Below are 21,246 nucleotides of genomic sequence, written 5' to 3'. Positions count from 1 at the left end.
ACTTTGTTAACATAAATTCGAGGACTTGATAATAAAGCCTGTAAACTAAAGGACTTGATATAGGTCTTAAAAAGTTGCATAAATAATAAGTGTTTAATAAATCGACGTTAAAATAATTATTGATAATATTTAGTTATTTGTTTAGATGATCCCTTAAGATTTTTTGCATTACTACCAGGTGCAGGACTTAGAAACTAAGAAATTTTTCTAAATAAATTAATTTTAAAAAAGTACTATCAATTCGTGATTTTAGAGTTTAATTCTTAATTATTTGAATAAATTTGATTTTGATTTGTAACGACTTTTTGTTAATTAATTTAAAAGTTTTACTTTTGTTTTATTTTCTATATATTCTTATTTAGATCTGGAATGGATTTTGGATACTGATATATTGTCAACTTTATAATGAAACGAATACATTGGGGTGATATTTGTAAAAATAAGGTAGGGTTTACAATGTTTACTGTGATTTAATTAGAAATATTTTCTTGGTTTATTTGGCTCTATTCCTGCTTAACATGGGCAATCCATATTTAAGATTTTGAAAGTGAAATAAACAATCAACATTTGTTCAAGTTTGATTTGATCACTAATCAATATTTTGACAGAAGAGAATACTTAAAAATTGGTTTTTTTTTCTTTAAAGAAAAAAAGTTCGTCCTTTTTGGTTCCATGTTTTCTAATTTCCCCTAATTTTCATAATTTTGGCAAGAGTTAAAAGTAGATTTACATAAATCTGATTGAAGAATTATATGGCATACGTTATATGTTATATGAATCGAGTCTATTTTCAAATCTTAAAACAAAAAAGTTGAATAACCGTTTAGTTTTGATCTAACACTCCATCTAAATTAACATATTCTTAATGCCGAAATGAGAGCTTTAGGGGACTTGACAATGCCCGATTTAAAAACGGTATCAAAACCTTTCACTGATCAGCGAGTCGAGAAAATCTAGCTCTGTTGTGTTTATTTCTCTAAAAGTGTGAACATGGGAGTTTAACCTGTAGCAAACAGTGTTAAATATATACCTCGAAAATACCAAATATTCTTCGTTCAAGCGGTTTTTAAAACTCCAAATTTGAATTGTTATTCTTAAATATAATACAGCTCGCAAATAAAGTGTTCTCAACAGAAATTGTTTTTTTGGTAGATTAATAAGGTTAAGTCTGACACCATTGATCAGTTAAAGGTTTTAACTTTTTCATACAGTATTTTTAACAATAAAAACAATTTTTTTTTTATATTTAATAGATTAAATCACCGGTTTATTTTTAAATTTTGAAAGAACATTTTCGAAATTTTTTCGACATTAATCAATGTTCTTCAAAATATTTTTGTTTATCAAACTCAATTTTATAAGTTATCCCTAACAGACTGGGTTCATTTTTTGCACTAGCACTAATATTTTTGGACTTTTTGCCCTAATCACATATCGACATTTTTGAACTTTTAAGAAATAATAATATAAAATAAAAAACAATAGTTTTTTTATTTCTATGAACGATCCATTTTGTTCGTTTATCTCTACCTTACAAAAGAGTTTTATGTCGTGATTAAAATCTAATCTTGTTTTAGTAACCCAGTAGTTAATTCCTATCTTATACATAGTTGTTTGAGCAATGTCGAGCAAATTTAATTCTGTCATAATCCATTTTTGGTTTTTGATATTCGGTCGTTTTAACCAATCCTTACTTGGTATAGAACATGGGCTCGCTTACATGTTGTACTGCCCAGACTCTGTCCTAAACTAGTAAATTTGAATTTTTCATTGTAATTTTAATACATCTTCCATTTAAAGAGAGACATGTGTGATTCACTTTTGGTATCCTTTAATCCTTTTCTAATCAATAATATGTTGAATATATATGAGATTTTGGTTTTTAATTCTGATAATTTCCTTAATTCTGATAATTCTGATAATTCTGATAATTTCCTTCATTGTTTCTGAAAGTTTTGACTTTTTTAAAGAGGACTGTGCCTGTGGCTCTAATTTTTTCAGCAAACCTTGATACTTATTGCATGACATAAAAAAAAGAAATTTGAGGATATTATATTTTAAAATGCAAATATTTTTCATGAATTTATAAGATGTATATGGTATAGAACATTCAGAAAGCCAGTCTGTGATAAAAAAAAATACTAAAAGAGGCAAAAGCTATAATGATATGTATTCCAATGATATTTCAAACTTCGGCTATTTGATCTGAAATAATGCATATTTTGAAATATAAAATATGTATAGCATTAGGTTGCAAAGATATAGGGATTATAACATTATACTTTGTGGCATTCTTGATGGACGAACAAACATCTCTGTATATTTGTGAACCACGTCTGCAATGAGTTATTAACATATTTGTCAAAAACAAAGTATATTTTTTTTTTGGTTTAAAACAAAGAGAGAAAATGATCCTCAAGGATCAGAGATAAATCATGATCTGGAGATTCAAGAAACAATGAAAAGTGTATTTTCTCCAGGGGGAAGATAGTTCCAAAAGTTAAAGCCCCAACGGGAAAACAAGAGTTAAAGTGACCGTTCACTTATTTGGGTAATTTCAGGGTAAACTTAACAACCTATTTGCTGTTGATTGGTAAAAGTTTTACTTTTCGAAGACAACTGTAGCCGGAGAAAACGCCGATTTTTCGTTCAGAATTTGAGTGGAAAGGGATATTCCCTCTCTAAAGACACTATTTAATGAACAGTCCCTTTAAATAAGAATAGAAAATGATCTTCAAGGATCAGAGATACAGGGGGGATACCATTCCACCCTGAAGAATGAAAACGGCCATGAGGAATATTCTATCATCAATGACCATAGTAAATGATGATAGAATCAGGAGTGGATGTGAACCCAACCAAGGGTTCTCCAACGTGTATATATATAGTATCGTACAGTTTATTTCTCCCAGTTGGAGAAATAAAGCCTAACAATCCAGCTAAAGTTGATCTAAGTACACATGATATTTGCCTGAGGCAATATATCTCCATTCGACTCTTCTGATCAGATACTTTGTGAGAACTGACTTGGCCTTAGGGGATTGGGGAATAGGATGGCCAAAAATACTGCTTTTTCCCCAGCTAGATAATTTCCCTCCTTTCTCTGTCATCAATCTTCCCCTAGTTCCACCCTTTAAACGGTACCGACTTTATATCTCCCAGATAAGAATGGGATTAAATACCCTTGTCCGCCTTGACTGTTATATACTAAGATTGCAAACATACTCAAGGTTCATTATCCCCTTGGGCTGGGTGTGGATTGTTTGGCTTTATTCTTGGATTGCATTGTTATGCTTTATTTCTCCGACTGGGAGCAATGAACTGTACGATACTATGTACGCGTTGGAGAACCCTTGGTTGGGTTCACAATACGGATTCTTCATGAACAAATCATAATAATCCCTTGGGATCATAAAACTACATTAACAACCTCCTCTTTTGTATATGGATTATCTTTCAACAGATCATAAAAATCCCTAGGGATAATAAACCTATCTTAATGACCTCTTCCCGTAGTATATGGATTCTCCTTGAACAGATAATAATTATGACATAATAATCCCTAGGGATCATAAACCTACTTTAATGACCTCCTCTGTGGTACATGGATTCTCCTAGAATAGAACATGATAATCCCTAGGGATCATAAACCTATTTCAACGACCTCCTCTGTTGTATATGGATTCTCTTTGAAAAGTTCATAATAATCCCTAGGGATCATAAACATACCTTAACGACCTCCTCTGTGGTATATGGATTCTCCTTGAACAGATCATAATAATCCCTAGGGATTGACTTCTCCTTCGGGGCACTCTTCTTAGCCATCATGTTTTCTCTTAATAAAGGGAAGCATGAATTTTCAATTGGGGATTGAATCATAAATGAAGTATACTAAATCAATAATTTGTCAGGGTCCCAAAAATGCTCAAAGAAAAAATTCTGGTTTTTGACAGAATTTCTGAAGGCCTGGAAGTTGGGACAGAATTAATTGAATTTGGATTAGGTCACTGAACTACCTTCAGGTTGGTTTACTCTCACCTTGAAGGTCTTCGTTAACGATCGTTAACGAAGGGTCGTCGTTAACGATCGTTAACAAAACAAAAAATTTATTTAAAAATATTGTTTTGGAAAACGATCGTTTTTTAAACATTTTTTTTAAACAATCGTTTTTAAAACCGATCGTTTCGATTTTAGTTTTTACTTCATCATTTTCATAACGAAACGATCGTTTAAAAAAATGAAAACGATCCATCCCTAGCTGTAGGTAGTTGAGGCCTTCTCAATTTATTAAATTCTATCTTTCGATATATATCCGTTAATGTTTATGCTGAACCAAATCTTACTAAAATATATTTCTTATTATTTCAGACCAAAATACTTTAATCAGATGATATGAAACATAATGAAAGTTTTTTAGTATTTTGATTGAGGTTGGGTTAGGCATTAAAGGAAATGAGTCTTTGCAACAAAATTTTATTTTCTAATTTGTATATCTTCTCAACCAAATGTCGTAGACCATAGATATTTCAAGTCTAAGTTTGAAATATCAAAGGATTACGCTATTAGGTTGAAAAGATATTGAGGTTTAAAAATTTGAGTCTGTGGAAAAAACTTAATTCCTTTAACGGATTTCACCGTTAACGAAAAGTTTATAAAGTTGAAAGATCTCTGCACGGACATTTCGGGGAAAAAATATATTTCTCATTTGATTATGATTCAACCTGTATTTGTATTAAATAAACCTTTTTATGAATAACATATTAGACTTTTAAGATAATAATAATGATTCAATTGTAAATATTTGCACGATATTATTTTGTTCAATGCAATATAGATGCTACATTTTATTATCTTTTTATCATTATCTTTACATTTTTGCCTACATTAAAAAAAAACTCTGATTCAAAATCATTGAAAAGATAATGGTTTAGAAACAAATGTTAAACTGTAATTTGTAAAAATTATAAAATCTGTATTATATTCTCCCTCCATGTAATTAAACCCGTTTTTATGAATAAAATTCTATTACAAATTCTAATTATTTAAAAATTATGGGTTCATCTTTTATCCTCAATCCCGCCTTTTCCAATATAATAAACTATATATACTCCCTTCTTTTCTTTAAATTCATTTTCCCCCCCTTGTTGAGTTTTCTTTGTCTAATTCAGATACGATTGCTCGAAATCTAATTGCTAGATAAAATCATCATTTTTTGTTCCTGTTCCATTTTCATGACAATTACAAAATAACTTCCTGGTTGACTGGTTTCATTCAAATAGATTATCAAGTACAATAGGTGGCAACAGAGAAATGGATCAATTATACACGACGTCACAAGTGTTAAATATAACAAAGAAAACGAAATTTTCTCACATTATTTGACATGTTTTTCAAGATTAAATAAAAAAGTGTAAATATAGAAAATAAATAACACATAAAATTGAACTTTTTTCACTGTAAGATAAGCTCTTTATTCTAAAATTATCACTATTATTAATAATTTTGTCGGACACAATACTGAGTTGACACTTGTGATGTAAGAATACGGCTATACAGAGAGTGTACAAATACTACGTTGCCATCTATTGTACTTAACAATCTAGTTGGTTTCATTTAGCATTTTCTAAAATTTATGTTTCCAGCAGTCATATCTGCAACTTTATACCTTACCTCATAGAGGTTGGGATAAGTTGAAAGACACGACCTAGAAGAGGAGCTAGGTTAAAACCTAGAACTTTTACGTCAGCAGGCTCCACCTAAAAATATCCTACTAAGGATTGTAAACAAAACTTGAAGACAACCAAAAATTGATTTTCTTTGATCTTTTTGCTAAAAATTTTCGTATTTATTTTATTAAAAAAATCCAATGAACTTAGTTGGATTTTTTAATTAATTACAAAAATCCGACTAAGTTATGTTTGATTAGAAAAATCCAATTTAATTATGTTTGATTACAAATTTCCAATTGGTTTATTGTTGAAACCAAAAATTCAATTGATTTATGTTTGATAACAAAAACCAACTTGATTTTATTTGATTTCATCAATCCAATGGATTATGTTTGATTGCAAAAATATTTAATAATATTCATATTAAACAAATCTATAATATCCAAATTGATTATCTTTATAAAAAAAAGTTGGGTTTTCAAATAATAAGATCTACCTCAACATGAAGGGGTACTGAGGCAGAAGAGCTCATTTTCTACTCTGAAAGTTACATTTTTTTTAAGTTTGTATGTTTGTTTTTCTGTCTAATTGTCAAACTCATGAACCCAAGACCGATTTGCCTCAAATTTTGTATGTTGAACCATGGTATTGTATCAGCTGGGTTGAAGTTCTAAGTTGAATGGGTTGACTTTTATAGCTAAATGTTAGTTTTCATGCAAAGCGGGGTTCTCAAGCTAATAAATTTATAAAGTATTATTCTCTGTTTGTTTGTCTGCCTGCTTGCATGTTTGGTTGGATGTTCTAACATAACATTAACGAACCTTGGTCCCTGACAGATTTATCTCAAGTTTTGAGCTGGGCGCCTTGGAATGGAACATGGTTAAACAATTCTAAATTGAGAAGGTTAACATTATTAAGGAAATATTTGTCTCAAGCCTAAGCCAGGTTTCCAAGCTAGTACATAAAATAAGTACTTTTCCAACAATTGAGACGTCGCAGACTTTACAATGTTGTTTTTCATCAACAACAGGTTTTGCTTTCCATGATTTTTGTAGTCCTGGGTATCAGGATTTTAAATTTTCAAAGAGTCTATAGATAATATTTCAGTTTTATAAAGAATATGCTTAAATGTAGATCTTAAGGATGCTATTCAAAATCCTCATTAACATTTGTGATAAACATTTATGAAATTGAATAAAAAATTAACAATTAAAGAAACTATCAAAAATCCAATTATATCCAATCTATTGTTAAAATGCCCACGATTGCACCAAGTTCATTTTACTTAATATTTAAGTAATAGATAATTATGTATAGATAATTTTCTTCTTTTATATTGGCTTTGAGACAAATGCTTTGCTGTTCATTTTTCTAATAAAGATAATACTTTGATACCTTGGTATCTTTGTTAAAGGGACTGTAGACGTAATTCATTTATCGTGGTATGTCATTTAAGGATGAACGAACTTTTTTTTCATTTGAAATTACGCCGACAGCGCCTTTAAGCTTTGTAAACATTTGAATCATTTTCTCATTTAATTTGTTTTCAAAATTTTGTATGAATAGTTCCAAAATTTCACTTTAAGTGACTATTTACTCATTTAAAACAGGGCATCTCCGGATTCACAGCGGTACCAAAGAAACCTTAAACCCAGTTTGGTGTAGAACCTGTACTTCAATATGAAAATAATCGCTTTTTAAAATTTATTCTGAATCCGACAAAGCTTTTAAGAGTGCACAACGGTAAAGCGGATGTGCCACTCTCAATTTACGAAGGATTGATCATCAGATAAAAAAAAATCTAAAAATCTGAACCCCCCCCCCCCCTAAAGTTAAATTCTGGGGACAGGAATTAGAAAGTTATTTCTTCTGCATGTTGGAAAATGTCATCTTTTTTTGATATCTTTAAGCAAAGTTCAAATTCAATATAAATATGCAATCAGCTTGCTATAAATAAAATGAAGATTGTAGATAATCGCTGTTACTATAAACTTGTGCATGAATATTGAATTAATCCTCAGGGTTACACCTACAAGGATTAGACTTGATAACACGACTTACAAATTCAGCTTGAACAAGACACTAAAAGTTTAAAACTAAAAATATGACAATCTAAAGCTTGATTTTTGCAGTTTCTGCTTTCAACCGTGTATTTTTATGGTTTTCTAAATGATTAAGCCAGTTTTGGCCGACAAGGAACTCTGAATGCAAGAAAATTAACTAACAACGATAAGTTGGTCACCATGAAACCTTTATCTGATCAATAATGTGGGATAGATAACGTTGTTTTTCTAGCAAAAAAGTGTTTAATTCGGATCATTTTTACATTGTTTTCTTTCAGTCAGTCACATTTGTAGAGAAACCAAAATTGAAAATAAAATTTTTCAAAATTATAAACTTGGATATCCAATTAATACCAGACCAAGGTTTGAAGGGTACTGATATTAATCTATTAATCGGACAAACCACTCTATAAATTTAGGTTCACTCAAATCCAATATAAGATTTTTTCATTTTCCGGCATACCATTGATATTTATTGTTTACTTAAAACTTGAAACTTCGAAAAACTAATAAGTCCCTCTATAGAAAGTATGCAGCCGGATGTTGCTAATGATCTTTGCTATCAATTTATCATGTCGATGATTACAGTGGTAATAAAAAAGAATGGAATGATTGTCGTCCTCATTTTTTCTATCAATCAATAAGTTTACTGTGGATTTAGAATTCGTTGGGAAATTTTTAATTTGAATAAAAAGATGCAAACCCTTCCGGAGACCGATACACGACGGCACCCCGCATGCCCTTTAACCCCATGTCAGATAAAAAAGTGATGGAGTTTTCCCTCTTCTTCTGTCTGCCAACTGATTATTTTCAAATGTGGTGTCTCTGTACATGTATATCTTAATTGCAGATTTCTTACAGTCAATATGGAGAACATTTTGAGAATTAAAGCTAAAAAACGATATATTCCACAGTTTTGATCTTATAAAGATTTTTTCTAAAAGGTAATGGATTTAATCCGTCGTCTTTGCAATAAGGACAGAGATCAGGGTTCGAAGGGAATCGGGGTTTAGGCAGGTTTCAACGTACAGTCACTAGAAATTAACGTTCGATCACAATAACTAAGCTGTCTGTTTGGTTTGATGTGATATTTGAACAAAAGTTTCTGCTGAGTAAACTCACACTACCTGCCTATATACTGCCTACTGGAGAGGAACCTAGTATTTTCAACTTTTTTCAGTTTATTTATACATTTTAGATGTTTAAATATATATTTCTTCCAAGACAAAATGTTTCATGGGTCTAACCCAATCATCAGTTGGAATAAATATATATATTTGTATTAATAAGTATAAAAACTGGGAAGCTGCTCTGATTATTGCTTTATCTATATAATAAAACAGGACATTCGTATATATATATATATGTTGCCTATAGCCGGTCAAACGGCTGGACCGATTGGGCTGACATTTAAAAAAAAAAAAAAATTAAAATATTTTTTCCACGGGCAACGCCAGGCCCTTCAGCTAGTCTATATAATAAAAGAAGACAAAAGTATATAAATTTGTTGCGTATAGCCGGCCAAAATTTATATATTTATATTTTATTTATACTTATATAACAAAACATACAAAATTAAAATTAAGTATTAAGGAGAAAATATTTGAAAACCTCCAAAAATAGAGGTTTTTGGAATATTTATTTATATATATATATATATGTGGGAATATGAATAAAATGATATAAGAAGATTGTTGCTTATCAACTAATATATGTGGGAATATATATATATATAATATCATATTATCTATATCTAATTTTTCCTTAAATTCAAACTAGGAATCCTGGAAGGAAAAGGAGAAAATACAGGAAAAGATATATGCTGGCGGAAATCCAGTAGTTCTCCAACCTGTATTGAAACAACATGTTCTCCTGCTTGGAATTTATTACCTATAAAATAAATTGCTAATAAATGTTAGGTCTGTATTAACTAACTTACTTCTAAAGTGGTGACCCCGAGAAAGAAGCACAATGACCGATATTCAATCAGGGGGTATGTTCAAAGCCCAAAAAGCTTCCGCTGTGTGACCTATTCTAGGTAACCCAATTAAATTCTATAGGTAACCCCATCAATAGACGAATAACTTTTTTTGCAATCATTCTATCTTATATACATATATATATATTTAAACATTCAAAATGTATATATAAACTGAAAAAAGTTGAAAATACTATATATATAAGATACAATATATATATATATATAGATATTTGAAGAAATATCAATAAATAAATATTTGAAGATTTGTTAAGTATTGTATCTTCAAGCTGTTTCATCCTTTCACAATAATAGAAAAAGACAAAAAAGTATTAAGTGTTTTGTACCAATTAAACATTATTAAAGAATATTGTGTTTTCATTTTGTGCCATTTTTTATGTATTTTTGCTTTATTTTTATGTTATATGACATGGTTTTGAGAATCTATATCATGTAAAGCTAATTATGCATGGGAATAGAAGACAAAAAGAAAAAGATACGATTTAGATAAAACCTGGTCTGAGAAGGCCTAACATAGCTCTACATGAAACAATTGTCCGTTTATATTGACATTTTTTAAAAAAGCTCTCCCCCCCTTTAAGAAAACTATGTCAAATAAATAAATTCCCCATATCCTCACCTTAATAATAAATTGCAATTGTTATGCTATAATTATACTGAAGATTATGACCAGCATTCAACTCTGTGTTTGTGAATAAACACCGCGTATAACAAGATTGTTGCGCTTTCACTGATAGCTATTTATGGTGTACTAGCTGAAGGGCCCGGCGTTGCCCGTGGAAAAAAAGAAAAAAAATTTTGAAGAAAAAATTTCGATTTTTTTTGCCTATGACACCCAAGGCCACCCATGAGTGTCCTCAAAAATTTCAGCCCAATCGGTCCAGCCGTTTGGCCGGCTATACGCAACATGTATATATACGAATGTCTTGTTTTATTATATAGACTATAATAAACAGGGACTGTAAAGACGACCTTAAACTCTCAAAATATGACGATTTCTAGGTTGAATTAAATCTTCTTACTTGAATGTAGTCTTTTAAGTGTTTTTTTTACTGATTTTGCAAATTGTGAAACCTGTTTACAATTGTAGGAAAACAGATAGTGTAAATTTCGCAATTTACAAAATACATATAGTTACAAAGAGGAAGATATAGTCGATTTGTTTCTACAATGGTTGAATTTTGATTAAATTATAAAATTAAAATATAAAAGATGTTGGACAGAATCCCATGTATTTTATCAATGTAGTTACTAGCAATTTTACACGACCGGATACAAATTAAGCAATGATGACAATATCTAAGCAACTGTCCTGTTCACAGTTCATCCAGCAGGGTTGAGAACATTTAGGGTTGTTCTGTACATTTAGCTGATAAGATGCAAACACTAAACAGTGTACTCAATACAGTGCTACCCACAAAGGATGAGACTTCAGAGCCCAATACTTTAGACAGGGTATCATTATGAAAACCAGTTTTGAAACCAGGTGTTACTTTTAGGTCAGGTGGATTCTCATTTAACTACTGCCGTTTGAACTATACGTTTGAACTATTGTTCGTTTGAACTATTGTTCATTTGAACTACTGACATCACGTCATATCCTGTAGTTTAAATCAACACATTTCTTGCTCATTTGAACTATTTTTCTACCCCAATTCAGTTCTAAAATTTTTTTCTAATTCCCATAAAGTTATTTCATGACAATTAATTAAATAACCGCATTACACAGAAATGTTTCGAAAATAAACATAAAAATGGTTTACATTAACAAAAAAATAGTTCAAATGAACATAAAAATAGTTCAAATGCACATAAAAATAGTTCAAATGAAATAGTTCAAATGAAAAAAAAATAGTTCAAATGAATTTTAAAATAGTTCAAATGAAAAAAATAGTTCAAATGAACAAAATAGTTCAAATGAAATAGTTCAAATGAAAAAAAAATAGTTCAAATGAACATAAAAATAGTTCAAATGAAATAGTTCAAATGAAAAAAAAATTGAAATGAACTAAAATGTAGTTTTAAATGAAAAAAAAATATTTCAAATGAAAAATAAACAAACAAAAATTTCAAATAAAATTGTTTAAAAACATATAAATAGTTCAAATCAAATGTGATTTACCCTACTCCCGACGTGATTTTACCCGGCCCCTTTATTTGTCACCTCCCACGGGCCTGCGGGCCCCCGAGGCCCCCTCCCCTAATCACTTTAGCTGATCCACGTCTGATTACAATCCACTAATGCGTGCCCATTGGCAACCTGTGGAAATAGTGTTATGTGATATTCGTGTCCGATGTTACAATTTCAGTGACCAATACTTAAGATAAAAGATTTTAGCGAGGGGGGGGCAAGATTTCTGGCCCCCACTGGCTGTTTTTTGTTTCCCCTGGAATATTTTTTGTTTATCGTCAATGACACTATAAAAATACATCAACACTCAAAAATAGGGGGTTTTACTAACCTATAGTAACAATTACAGATAATTTATTTGCTTGAAAAACTAACTTTAACTTTTTAACTTTACCATCACATAACTCAATCACTGCCAGTGGCGCAACTAGTGTGGGTCTATCCTAGAGAGCGATTTTTGGACCCTCGGTCCCTCCGGCCCCCCCCCCTCCCATCAATTTTGTTCATGACCACTTATTTTTCATTTTTTCAGCAAAATATTGTTTATTTTTTTTATTATATTAGGTTAGGTTAGGTTAAGACAATGTCATAGTCGAGCGCTGCTTAGTATTTATTTATTTATTTAGGGTTAGGTTAGGTACAAGAAACTTTCTGGGCTGAGCGCTGTTGCTAGGGGCCGAGCGCTGCGGCCACATGGTCAATTATATCCATGTCCTACATAAAAGATTACTATATATTTAGGGTTAGGTTAGGTTAAGACACTTTCTGGGCCGAGTGCTGCGGCTAGGATGGGCTATGGGGCCGAACGCTTCGGCTAGGACAGGCTAGGGGCCGAGCGCCTCGGCTAGGACAGGCTATGGGGCTAGGCACTAGGCCACATGGTCAGTTATATCCTTTTCTTACATTTAAGATCCAAGTACAAAATTGATAGGAGAGGGGGCGGGGGAGTCCAAAAATCGTTCTCTAGGAAATTACCAAATTTTATAACAGGAAATTTATACATACCTTTGTTATTGTCAACTCTTACATTTTAAATGTAGTTTTTTTTGTCCATTTGAACTATTTTTATGTCTATTTGAACTTAATTTTTCTGGTCAATTTGAACTATTTTTGTGTTCATTTGAACTTTTTTTTGTGTTCATTTGAACCATTATTTTGTTACATTTTAACAATTTTTTTCTTCATTTTGAACTATTTCTTATCCATTTGAACTATTTTGATGTCCATTTCAACTATTTTTTATCCATTTGAACTATTTTTATTGTCCATTTAAAATATTTTTTTGTGTATTCGAACTATTTTTTTTGTTCATTTCAACTAATTTTTTTTCATTTGAACTATTTATTTCTCCATTTGAACTATTTTTTTGTCCATTTGAACTATTTTTTTTGTTCATTTCAACTATTTTTTTGTTCATTTGAACTATTTTTATGTCCATTTGGAACTATTTTTATGTCCATTTGAACTATTTTTTTTTTCATTTGAACTATTTCATTTTAACTATTTTCATGTTCATTTTAACTATTTTTATGTCCATTTGAACTATTTTTTTGTTCATTTGAACTATTTTTTTGTTCATTTGAACTATTTTTATGTCCATTTGGAACTATTTTTATGTCCATTTAAACTTTTTTTTGTCATTTTTCATTTAAAATACTTTTTCTCATTTGAACTATTTTTTTTCATTTGAACTATTTCATTTGAACTATTTTTAAGTTCATTTGAACTATTTTTTGGTTCATTTAAACTATTTTTGTGTTCATTTGAACTATTTTTTTTGTTCATTTGAACTATTTTATGTCCATTTGAACTATTTTAATGTTCGTTTGAACTATTTTTTTGTTTATTTCATTTAAAATATTAATAGTTCAAATGAAAATAGTTCAAATGAAATAAAAAATAGTTCAAATGAGCAATATATTTACTCAATTGAACTATTGTTCATTTTAACTACTCACGTGGTACCACGTGCAGTAGTTTAAATGAACAGTAGTTGAAATGAATCATAGTTCAAATGAACAATAGTTCAAACGGGAGTAGTTCAAATGAGATAGCATCTTAGGTCATCGTTAAAAAATGGTCCTATAGTCGCTACGCAACAGAATTTCCGCGGCAACTGCGCTTATACTTTTGAACAACAAATCAAATTAAACACTTATCTTAAATCAAATATCTTAAATTAAAAATATATTTATGCAATTTAAATTAAATAACACATGCTTATTTATGCTAACTTTCTCCTCTCATATTGCCGTCTAATGGAGGTTAAATATATTATAATTTTTAAACCAATTTAACAAACGTTTTGAAATTAGAATAATTTGTTTTATCATAACTATTAAAGGAGGTCCGTCCTAGTAAATGATGTTTGCAACATGACCCTGATTTCAATCGTTTTTCAACACGAATTAATATACTTTATTTTACAATATATAAGGATATGGTCCAAAAATTGTTCTGTAGGAAATTGCCATGAAAGATATTTAAGTTTTTAAAAAGATTCAGAAAGAACTCAACCTGCGTTTGCCCTGGAGGGGTGGGCGGGGGTTAGATTTGGCAGCAGCCAACACAGTTAGGTGAGCATGTCGCAATGACCGAAAGAGAGCCAGTTCTGGCCCACAAGCCTGTCCTAGCTGCAGCAGTTGGCTTGTCCCCATCAATTGGGATTGATATATATATACCTTGTTGATAGCTAGGCTTGTGTCCTTGTGTGGCATTTAGAGCACTGAAACCCTGCGTTAATATATAACCAGGTTTTTTATTCACCTAATTCCTTATAAAGTTTATTCAACAGCTTTAAACAATTCGAAATTGAAATGAATAATCTAGGGAACACACTGTATTAATGTACTCTACTGCACATAATTTGTGAACATTTACATGATTTGCACACTTTGAACTCCCTTTCAGGCTGAAAGGGACTGACAAAATTCATACCTATAGGGATTGTCAAAATTCCACTCTAATATATATTCTATTCTCTTTGGTTGTATCCTGGTTGACTTTGATGTTGGACGAGTTGAACCTGGATAGATACGTTTCGAGAACTTGTAATGGAGTAGGGCTTTACTATACGTTCCTACTCCTACACCCTCTATATACTATTCTTCCTACTTCTACACCTTCCATATATTACCCTTCCTACTCCTACACCTTACAAATACAGGGTGTTTTTAATTCTGTAATTTTTGTAAAGCTTATATCTGAGTCATCAAAAAAATATTTTAGACTTTTAAAAGTTCTGATTAGCTTATTAATGAACGTTTTGTAATTCGAAAAATAAAAATACGTAAATCCACAATTTCAAATTGTCGTGAACGATGGTGATGTTCAGAAAAATAGAATGATGGACAAACAATTTGGATCGTTTACAGAAATGAATAAAAAATCGTTTTTTAAAAACGAACGATTAAAAATAAAAATGAAAGATTTAAAACGATATCAAAATAAGGCGATCCATTTTTCACTGACAATTCTGCATATTAGGAGGCTCCGGAGGTCTTTCACGGGGCTCATGGCAGCTCTGCAACCGCTTCGACGTTAAACACAATATTGGATTGCAAGAACAGACAATTGAAACAAACAGCATGAAGAACTTGTTGGTCTAATTAAGTTTTTGCGTTTACTAAATATTTCCTTCTTTTTACACTCCACAAAAATACTTTTTTCAGGTGATGAGGTGAAAATACGTAAACTAATATTTTTTTCCTTTTCAGACAAGGAGAGATAAACTTTTGTTAGGAAAATATATATGTCTCTTTTTTGTATAAAATTTGTGCTTAATTTAATAATCTAATAGCTCGCAAAAAGAACAGAGTTGGTTTTAAAGTTGGGATTTTAAAATCGATAGAGAGATAGTTCAACTATAGATCTGTCTAGTTAAACAACTTCTCTATTGCCAATGAGGTTAACTACAGAATTTGTTTAACTTAAAGGGAGTGTTCTCGAAAAATGAAAAGGGGTATAGGCTTAATGCGATAAAAAAGCGCTTTTGATCGCTACTAATCTTACTTATATCTGTTGTGTCTATCAGGAGAAAATTGTTAAAACCAAATACACCGAAGAACGCACCGAACACTCCATTTAACGTACGTGCAGTTCAACTGCTTCCTGGTATTTATTAATTCTCATCTCAGAAAGTAAAAATCTTGAAATTATACTGTTTAATTAATAAAAAAGTTTTTACAATTTATCCAAAATTGTAAAAATTTAACGTTGATTTTAAAAATTTGTTCATTTAGGTAAAAGGATAAGTTTTGCAGAATATATGTATTCACAAATGTCAGTTTCCATATTACACAGAGCGTCCCATATCATATTAGATTATCTCCAAGCTTTAACGCCAAAATAAACACTTGGATAGCCTGACATTTTCTGCAAGAAAATTTTTATTCCATTTTACAAGATGATTTTTTTTCTTAATATTTCTTATTAGGCCCGAAAAATGTAATTTAGACCCTGCAATTAACGATGGGACACCATGTATGTGTCAACAAATCACAATTGTGTCAAAAAAATTCTTCTGTGGCGCGTTCTTATCACAAATGTGCACCCCTATTTTGTAAAATCCTAGTTAAAAGCCTGTTTTCAATTGTTACTTGAATAAGTTAGTTATGAAAAAAGAAATGGAAAGTTGTCATCATAGTATTAATATAAATTTTGGGAATGCAAACAATCTCATTATTTGATAAGTTTATCAGTTAAAAATTAAAAACATAAAAATATATTTATTTTCAGTAGTTGTCACGGAGACCTCGCAGACGGCAAAATAAATGATCCACAAAGCATTGAAAAAAAAATAAACTACTAGCCTAAGTGCCCGGCGTTCATCGTAATTAAATTTCAATTTTACAAATTCTTATAGTTATTCTTTGCAATTCATGCAGAAGTACCTTACATTGCCCGTGATTTTAAAAATATATTATTTTAATTTTACATATTCTAGTTATTCTCTGCAATTCGTACATTTTTCAAAACCAGATTAAAAAAGCACTAAAGTCTTTACTTATTGCAAGGAAGATCATGAAAGATCCTGCATGCATAATAACTTTATTACGTTGAAAATAAAAATATATGCAGGATCAAAAGACTTATTACAGAAAAGAATATAAAAAATATTTTTTCTTTGGAAGGAACATTAAAAGGTAAAAAATTGAGATTTTTAAAGTTTTTGAATAAAGCGGAAACGAATCTAAATTATGAGAAAACAGACCTAAAGTTTGAGGAAACTGATCTAAAATATGAGGAAACAGATCAATTTTTAAGTTTTTGAAAAAGAGGAAACGGATCTAAAATATTAGGAAACAGACCTAAAATTTGAGGAAACCAAACAACAAAATGAGATTTTTTAAGTTTTTAAAAAAAGCTGAAACAAATCTAAAATATGAGGAAACTTTAGATACGTTTCCTCTTTTTTAAAACTTTAAAATTGATCAGTTTCCTCAAATTTTGGGTCCGTTTCCTCATATTTAAGATTTGGTTCCGCTTTTTACAAAAACTTTAAAATCTCAATTTGTTGATCGGTTTTCTCTAATTTTAGGTCAGTTTCCTCATATTTTATTTTTAGATCCGTTTCCTCTTTTTTTCAAAAACTTAAAAATTGATCTGTTTCCTCATATTTTAGTTCAGTTTCCTCAAGTTTTAAACCTAATATTTGAGGTCAACAAATTGAGATTTTTAAAGTTTTGAAAAAGCAGAAACGGATCAAAATATGAGGACACGGACCTAAATTTTGAGGAAACCGATCAACAAATTTGCCATAAATATTCCTGGCGGGAAAACAAAATTTTAGTCCAATCTAACAAGGTACCGGTTGATTTGTGTTCACTTGGCCGTATGTTCAATCAGAATATAAACCGGTTTCTGATGAGCTGACTTTAGTGCATATGTACGTTAGTTCAATCGGACATTAATACAGACATTTAAGATAAAATTGTCAAAAATAGTTTTTTTTTGAATCGTTACAAATTGCCGATTGCAGAATCCATACAAATTTACTCAATCTCCATCCATCGAAATAATTTGGAGAAACCAAAACTTTTAGCTTGGGACAGGAAAAATATAGTAATTATTAACTGTATTTGTAATTCAAAACTATATAATAAGAAAATTTGGAATTTTTTAACATAAATGATTTAAAAAGTACAAAACTTAATGACGAATCAATTTCAGTGTGAAATGATGATTTGAGGGGGGGTGACTTAGGAAGTTAAGCGGAGGTGCCAGCAAAACATAAAGGTGCCGACTGCCGACATGTTTTTGAAAACATTTTTAAAAAGCTTGGAAACTTTGAAAGATCTCTTGACTATTAACTTGACATTCTCAAAATGTGCTCATTACAGTATTTACCATCAAGCTCTCTTCTTAAGATGTGGAATAACCTGCCTCTTGACTTAAAAAGAAGCAACTCTCTAAGTATATTTTAAAATAGACTACTAAATTCTCTTTTTGAAAATTACATTACAAATTACAATGTGTTATAAACCGAATTGCTATTCATGTAAAACTAATTAGAAATGTTTTAATATGCTTTGATATTTGTTGTGTACATGTCAGAAAATTACTTTAAACTCTAGTTATTCGAATTAATGTATAAACTATTTTGCATATGATAAATTTGCACCCTGATCTCTAATAGTTCTCCTTAAATCTATTTAATTGAAATGTGTTGTTATCATTATTAAAATTAGGTGGGAAAAAAATCAAAACAGCCAAGAGCTATTTTCCACCTAATTGCTTTATACTTGTACTGTTAATATAATCATCAATTTGTAATTGTAAACTCGTTCTGTAAACAGATACATGTATTTTAGCAATAAACTTTATCTTATCTTATCTTCTCTGTCTAACATGCAGAAAACAAAGTGAACCAGGATAATGTGTCTATTGAGCACGTATAAAAAAATTGTATTTTCGACCTAAAATCTACATTTCAAAATTCTATTTATCAAAACATAATTATAATTGTCAATTCTTTGAAAAGCTTGAGTTAAACAATAAACCTACAAGTCTTGAACCAAATCAGTTCACTATTTTATTCCTAAACAAAAAAATGTATAGGCCAGGCAAACCAAAACATAAAAAACCGTTTTGAAATAGAGAAATAGGTAAATTTTTTATTACTGACCATTTTGAAGGTTTTTTCTGGCCATTTAAAAAACAATTTGTTCAAGTATTGAAAATCTGGAAATTCACGAGTTTTGAAGTTTGTAAAGAAAAGGCATTATTTTCCAAATTTTTTGAGCTATACCAATTCTTAATAATAATTTAGAAACTTATGGTAACTTTCCTTTTGCATGTTTGGTTAACATATGTCTACCGTGTTTAGAAATGGGTCTGAGGCTGTATTTGAACAGATCTTGAAGGCTGGGGCTGTATTTGAATAGATCTTGATAAGCTGGGGCTGTATTTGAACAGATCTTAAAGGCTGGGGATGTACTTGAACAGATCTTGAAGGCTAGGGCTGTATTTGAACAGATCTTAAAGGGTGGGGCTGTATTTGAACAGATCTTGAAGCCTGAGGCTGTATTTGAACAGATCTTGAAGGCTGAGGCTGTATTTGAACAGATCTTAAAGGTTGAGGCTGTATTTGAACAGATCTTGAAGTTTGAGGCTGTATTTGAACATATCTTGAAGCCTGAGGCTGTATTTGAACAGATCTTGAAGTCTGAGTCTGCATTTGAACAGATCTTGAAGTCTGGGGCTGTATTTGAACAGATCTTGAAGTCTGAGTCTGCATTTGAACAGATCTTGAAGTCTGGGGCTGTATTAGAACAGATCTTGAAGGTTGAGGCTGTATTTGAACAGATCTTGAAGGCTGATGCTGTATTAGAACAGATGTTTAAGGTTAAGGCTATATTTGAACATATCTTGAAGCCTGAGGCTTTATTTGAACAGATCTTAAAGGTTGAGGCTGTATTTAAACAGATCTTGAAGTCTGAGGCTGTATTTGAACAGATATTGAAGGCTGAGGCTGTATTTGAACAGATCTTAAAGGTTGAGGCTATATTTGAACATATCTTGAAGCCTGAGGCTGTATTTGAACAGATCTTAAAGGTTGAGGCTGTATTTGAACAGATCTTGAAGCCTGAGGCTGTATTTGAACATATCTTGAAGCCTGAGGCTGTATTTGAACAGATCTTAAAGGCTGAGGCTGTATTTGAACAGATCTTAAAGGTTGGGGCTGTATTTGAACAGATCTTAAAGTCTTCGCCGCACAAATAGTTGAGGCTGTGACTGAAACCGTCTTGGACGTTGTCTTTGTTGAGGTCGCTGTCTCTGGTACTGAAATATTAGACTTCATGTTGAAGAAAAGTCTACTAAATTTTTTTCATAATCCGGTCATGAGTTAAAAAAATGTTAGTTTTAATTTATAGAAGAGTCCCTGTGTAAATCTTAAGGTATTGCAGGATATAGTTAAAATTGTTGCGTTTCCATAGAAATAAAATGTTGTTCTTTCTTAGATAAAGATGAAAGATAAAAGTTTAATCTTTCTATTTTCCATGTCCAAATTGAGTCGTGGACTGTTGCTTGCCAAGAATGAAAAGTTTTAGCTAACAAACTCGACTTAACTATTTTCTAATTCACTTTGGTTTTAATTGGATTGGTAGTATTTGAAAGCTTAAGTTTAAAAGAAGGTTTGGAAATCTCAAATAGAAAATACCAAGGTACATACTACACAGTAGCAAAAAGACGACTTAAAAGTAGTCTTTGATTTTTAAATTTATTTGTTTCATTTAGTCGTCAACTTATATTAAGCCTAGTCACATTTAGCCTAGTCACATTTTGCCTTGGTTAAATCATGCCTTGGAAACAACTTCTTATAATTTTGCCAAAATTTGACAAAATGCTACCTGCAAGGCAAAGCGTTAAGAAGCAAACCTGAACATGACAAAATGTGACGAGTCCAAAATTTTCATATTCATGGCATTTCAAAAATGTAGTCTGCCTTTTCTGTGCTGTCAATATTACCAAAGATATTAAGAATTTCGTTCAGATTTCAACTTTATTAAATAAAACCGAAACTGTCGAAATCTGAACGAAATTCTCCGGTAATATAGAAAGCACAAAAAATGCAGACCATATGCTAAGATTTTGTGATTATAACTCTAGAATTATAGGCGTGGTTCCTAGCTTGGCGGAGGGGGGGATAGATAAAACTCCTAAGAATGCGCGAATACCGGATAATATTTCTTTAATTCTCTCTCTCTATGACAGCTTGCCATGACAGCTTGTTTCTATAGATAGTACGGGTTAAGGATGGTTATTATGAATCTGATACAATAAGGTTGATTTTAATTTGATACGAATGTTAGTGATTGATATTATGACTGTGAGACTGGTTGGATTTTTGATACGAATGTTGATTTTAATTTGATACGAATG

The 21,246-nt window shown here is 30.9% G+C and overlaps 2 protein-coding genes across 4 annotated transcripts in view; both read right to left on the bottom strand.

Annotated features, from left to right (window-relative positions):
* Positions 1-6,211, bottom strand: part of LOC111699805 (uncharacterized) — a 19,609-nt gene extending 13,398 nt beyond the window's left edge. For 2 of the 3 annotated variants that reach the window (XM_023470538.1, XM_023470539.1), the window contains exons 1-4: positions 6,166-6,211; positions 5,671-5,756; positions 3,730-3,835; positions 1,695-1,744 (exon numbers count right to left, since the gene is read on the bottom strand). In XM_023470538.1, the coding sequence (XP_023326306.1) occupies positions 1,695-1,744; positions 3,730-3,835; positions 5,671-5,756; positions 6,166-6,201 (278 nt within the window). In that variant the 5' untranslated portion in view covers positions 6,202-6,211. Of the gene's footprint in view, positions 1-1,694; positions 1,745-3,729; positions 3,836-5,670; positions 5,757-6,165 lie in introns of those variants that run through there. The other variant, XM_023470540.1, reaches the window with a different exon arrangement.
* Positions 6,212-18,751: 12,540 nt separating this feature from the next.
* The window catches only part of LOC111699806 (sericin 1), an 11,275-nt gene continuing 8,780 nt past the window's right edge, over positions 18,752-21,246 (bottom strand). The window contains exon 8 of the mRNA XM_023470541.1: positions 18,752-20,145. Within this exon, the coding sequence (XP_023326309.1) occupies positions 20,062-20,145 (84 nt within the window). The 3' untranslated portion in view covers positions 18,752-20,061. The remainder of the gene's footprint in view (positions 20,146-21,246) is intronic.

Source organism: Eurytemora carolleeae, unplaced genomic scaffold, assembly GCF_000591075.1.
Source record: "Eurytemora carolleeae unplaced genomic scaffold, Eaff_2.0 scaffold61, whole genome shotgun sequence".
Classification (NCBI taxonomy): Eukaryota; Metazoa; Arthropoda; class Copepoda; order Calanoida; family Temoridae; genus Eurytemora; species Eurytemora carolleeae.
This window is presented reverse-complemented; position numbering and strand designations above follow the sequence as displayed.